General features: G+C 42.7%; 1 protein-coding gene across 2 annotated transcripts; it reads right to left on the reverse strand.

The window, feature by feature from the left end:
- Positions 1 to 213: 213 nt before the first annotated feature.
- LOC146856874 (uncharacterized) lies at positions 214 to 2,368 on the reverse strand. 2 transcript variants are annotated; one of them, XM_085647331.1, is made up of 2 exons: positions 1,623 to 2,368; positions 214 to 795 (listed from the first exon to the last, which is right to left on the reverse strand). In XM_085647331.1, exons 1-2 carry the CDS (start codon positions 2,271 to 2,273, stop codon positions 331 to 333), a joined length of 1,116 nt encoding a protein of 371 aa, XP_085503457.1. In that variant the 5' UTR covers positions 2,274 to 2,368; the 3' UTR covers positions 214 to 330. The 2 variants fall into 2 exon arrangements, with proteins under 2 accessions (XP_085503457.1, XP_085503456.1); XM_085647330.1 differs by having other exon boundaries at positions 214 to 1,506.
- Between the last annotated feature and the right edge of the window lie 2,367 nt (positions 2,369 to 4,735).

Below are 4,735 nucleotides of genomic sequence, written 5' to 3' on the forward strand. Positions count from 1 at the left end.
CCGTCGTTGTGGATTTTGCTCTCCTTGTACAAGGCTTCTACACCGCCAAAACTACCAACTTTCGAGGGGTTGTAATAAACTCTTTTGAAAAGCTTCTGCATCGTAGCGCTTCTTGAACTAAAATACCGCAACCCCTACTCCCGCCCCCCTATTCTATTAATTCACTTTTGTTTTATTATTTTTCTTTATCAAATAATCAGAACTAGAAGCCGGTTTATTTTACAATAGTAGATTATTTAATAACACACGAATTAAACAGTGTATGATTTAAACTGGTAATATAGGAATGTACAGCGCTATAAACGATAATAACGATAAAAACATAGATATTTAACACAATGCTCTCAAAAACTCGTGACGTAGAATCAATATTTGGATTTTGCTAGCTATGAACGGTACCAGTCTTCTTACATCCTCCCCACGCCCCTTCAAGAAGGCTCGACAAAACAAATCAGATATTGTATTCATGAAATTGAAAAACTGTTTCTTATTCAGAGTAGTTCCTAGGGTGCAAAATGTCCGCCTGATATAATTGTCGATGCAATCTTCGAGCACGTCGTCAGCGCCCAAGAAGATTTTGCTCTTTTCAACGTCGTAAAAGCCTCTAGGTTTCTGACCCAGTTCTTTTTCAAGCTCTTCGATGATTTCACATCGCTTGTTACGACATAGCGCGGTCGGGCGAAACACTGGTTTGGGGTACGCCATCTTTGCTCTGATCAGAAAATAAAAAGCGTCTTCCAGGCATCTAACGCTCGGTCGCACGCCGATCTCAACCATGTGTCGAAACACACTTTCCTGCAACGGAAAAACACACATACATAATAGTAGCAATCGCGAAGATCATCATGTTTTCATTTACTCTACATTAAGAAATGTCATGTTCCTCGGTTTTAAACTCCTGTAAAGATACTTGATCTTAAAATATCTACGGTAATTCTTCCTTCTCAAATGCTGTTTCATTATCAAGCGTATGTCTTCATCACCCGCTTCATACATACTTTTCACATGCTCTGATGGGGACTGTACTCTCTTAATATACTTTAAAACATTCGCAATCATCTTACTACAATCTTCGGGTACTGACATTTCTTTCAAGCCATAGACCGCCCCCAACGTCGCCATAATCTTATAGGGGTCCAGCTTGTAACATAGTTTCCGTATCAAACTGTCTTCATATTCATCACCCGTCGTGAGACAGTCGTGATGCAACTGACTCGGGTCGTCAATTTTACAACCTTCGCATTCGTCGTACCACCCCGCCTTTAAGCACAATTTTATGATCGCGGCTATCGCTGTCAAAAGTCCGCGATATCGATCCGTGCTCCAACTTTCACCACGACAAAATTGTACAATTGCGTCTAAGCGCTTACAGCTGCAGTTTTTATGCGTTACGGCAAGTTTTTTCTGTCTTGAGCAGCAGAGACATGAAAAACGTAGCGATGGCTGTGTGACTTCCATAGTCGTGCTAGCGGTTTTGTCGCCTGGGGCTCCTCCTCCTCTCTTTTGCTGATAAAAAGAAAAAAGGGGTTTTTCGACCTCAGCCTTCCTCACAACTACACGCCTCATCATCACACTCTTAAACACCCCAGAGGATTTGCCGAAAAATTGCGGTTCGTACTTACTTTTCGTTTTCCAACTTCGCACTTTTCTGTTTCGTTTACAGATTCTTCTCCGGAATCCATCTCTGTACAGTCGCTGGAGTCCTCGGGTTCAGGCTCTTGCAGGTCAATACCCTCGTCATCTTCACTTGGTTCCGCTCTTCCACCGCCGTCTGTAGCATCGGAGGTATTGCTCGCCATTTTAGCAACGCCACCAACCGCCTCTTCGCAGGCTCCGGTCTCGGGCTTTATATTCGGCATAGCCGATGCCTCGACGTCTGTCTCGGGCTTTTTATTCAGCATCGCCGACGACATCTCCGACGTAGTACCCGCAGGCGTTGTTGGCGCGCAATTTTCCTTATCACTATCGTCGAGTTCTGCAGCGTCGTCTGCAGCATTTGCCGCTTCCTTCAGCATCGCTGTTATAGTTTCTCCAAGGGGTCCCGCTTCCACGCTAGAGCAAGACATTCTCAAAGTTGTCTTAAAGCTCGAGCTTTTCTTTGTCGGCAAAAAGCGGGGGTTTCTTAACACACGGTCCTCGGAATGCTGGCTTATATCCTCTGTGAACATACTAGACACGCCCCGCGGTATGTTTGTAGACTCGTATTTCACACTACCCCCACTTCTTAGCAACCCTCCTGCATGCGTGGTCGATTCATACGTTTTTGATTTCATCGCAGTATCATTTTATAAGCCTTGATTCACAATTCCTAACTTATCGTTTTATACGCTTTATGATTTCATCGCCGTATCATTTTATAAGCCTTGATTCACAAATCCTAACTTATCGTTTTATACGCTTTTTTTTTTATTTATTTTTTTTATTTCATCGCCGTATCATTTTATAAGCCATGATTCACAAAATAACGACCTATAAAACAATAAAATGCTATAATCTTATCAATACGTTATAAGGACCGATTAAAACCCCGATTAAAATCAGACTTGGAACGCGTCCAATATAGACACACGGACCAAAGGGGCGTGGTCAAAGGGGCGTGGCCACCTGTCAAAAAATACATGGTGACGAGTAGTATACAACCTATACTACTGCGGTGAGTCGTGATACCAGATTAAGAGATGTCAAACTGGAGAAATGGAAAGTTAATAAAAAAGGGGCGAGGTTTCCCAATGAAACTTAAATAGCTGCTTGCAACCTATAACTAAAACTCTAGTTTAGCTAAAACTCTTGTAACTAAAATGCTAAAGTTTTCATTTAAGTGTACTGCTGCATTTTATATTGCTGCCTATCGCTTAAAATTCGGTCAGACACCCAAGAGTGAGTACATATTTAAATGTGTAAATAGGGTAGTACACCCTCATTTTTCAAAAAATGTAAATATTGATAAACACGCATAAAATGACGAAACATATTAATATGGCTAAATACAGAAGTATATGTAAAATAACTGCGAGCATATTATAGAGTATGAAGTATAGATTTTAAGTTTTCTCCGCATTCCTTCTTTTTCACTTTCTTAGAAGCTCTCAAGAACACTAGCATTGCAAATCAAACTATATATAAAAATATTTGCAAACATTATGCAATAAAAATACAATGGTCCTAAATGGTCCGTAGTGCAGTGCAGCAGGCCTCCCTGCTGCGCTACCCTACGGTAAAAGAAAAGGACAGGAATGCACTGTGTCTATGAGATACGGCGCATTCTTTTACTTTCCCCCCTGCGCCGGGACACAATGGGCTGCCGTGCGCCAACACAGGCACCTTTGTACCTTGGTGCAAGGGTACCTTTGTTGAGGGGATGATTGTTTTTGTGCAGGAAGGGGAATCTTCCTGCACAAAAACAATCACAAGAGGCTTTTTAATTTTTCTATCTGTGCTCTCAGAATGCAGCATGCATAGAAAGTGGAAAACGAGGAGAAATAAAGATATTTTTACTTGTCCCTCCCTTATGCCTCCCCTGGGGAGGTGTAAGTTTTGGTGCTGCCTCAGATTTACGATTTCTGGTAAATCTGAGGAAGTGTCAAAATGCCATGGATGTTGCTGGGAACGCCCCCAGCAACACCCATTGCAGGCCCCTTTAACGCAGAAAACTGTGTTAAAGGGGACAATATTTACGAGGCACCTCATGAATATGGAGCAGGCTCCTGTGCCATGGAATGTCACAAAAAGCGACGTTCTGACAGACGGTGCCAGTCTGACACATTTTTCCATTTTAAAAGTGACGCACCGGCAGCGAAAGGAGCTTGTAAATAAGCCCCAATGAGTTTACATACTACTAACATGAACACAACAGACAGGTCACAATAAGTGAACAAGTTGTAAATCATAAACTTGAAAGGTGAAACCAGCAACTTACCTGTTAGACCTGGCATTTCTTGGCGTGATTACCCCTGACTGTTTGCCTCTACCTACTCTATTTTTGATGCTGTGATGGATTGCGTTTTACTGGCTTAGATGCTTTGGGCACTTTGCCACTGCTGATCAGTGTCAAAGTGTAAGTGCTCCCTGTGTAAAGTGTAATGGTAATTGATTGTCCATGATTGATATTTTTGCCTTACTAGTGAAGTCCCAAGTAAAGTGCACTATGTGTGCCAGGGATGGTAATGCAAACGCTACTAGTGGGCCTGCAGCACTAATTGTGCCACCCACACAAGTATCCCTAAAGAGAGAACTCAGGCCTGCCACTGCAGTGCCTGCGCGCAGTTGGTTAAACTGCCTTGTTGTCCTGACAAGTGCACCCACTTGCCAGGCCTTACCCTTCCCTTTCTATGCACATCAGACACCCCTATGGTAGGCCCAAGGTGCCCCCTGGGCAGGGTGCAGTGTCTGTGAAAGGTAGGACATGTACTGAGGTGTATACCATGTCCTAACAGTGAAATATTCTCCATTTCATTTTTTCACTGTTGAAAGGCCATCTTGCCCATGGGACAGAATAGGGAGGCTGTGTAATATGTTTCCAGCCTATCTTCCCATAGGCTTAAGATGGAGAGGTGAAGAGTAGTGTTCGTGAACTCACAATTTAATAGCACATCTTTTTGTGAAGGTGGTTTTTGTTTTGTGTGTTTAGAAACCACACTTTTAGAAGTGGCTGTTTTTTTGTGTTCTTACAATTCTGTGTGTCTCTATGCCTGATTGTGGATTGACTGTCTGGATTTGAAAGTGATAGGATCTGGGG

This window comes from Triturus cristatus, chromosome 3_2 (genome assembly GCF_964204655.1).
Source record: "Triturus cristatus chromosome 3_2, aTriCri1.1, whole genome shotgun sequence".
NCBI classification, from domain to species: domain Eukaryota; kingdom Metazoa; phylum Chordata; class Amphibia; order Caudata; family Salamandridae; genus Triturus; species Triturus cristatus.

What these genes read in the sequence shown, in the direction of transcription:
- LOC146856874 (XM_085647330.1), bottom strand. Translation starts at nt 2,273, where the DNA reads ATGAAATCAAAAACGTATGAATCGACCACGCATGCAGGAGGGTTGCTA. An exon ending in GCGAAGTTGGAAAACGAAAA is followed by an intron (nt 1,507 to 1,622) that starts GTAAGTACGAAC and finishes TCTTTTTATCAG; the next exon opens with CAAAAGAGAGGAGGAGGAGC.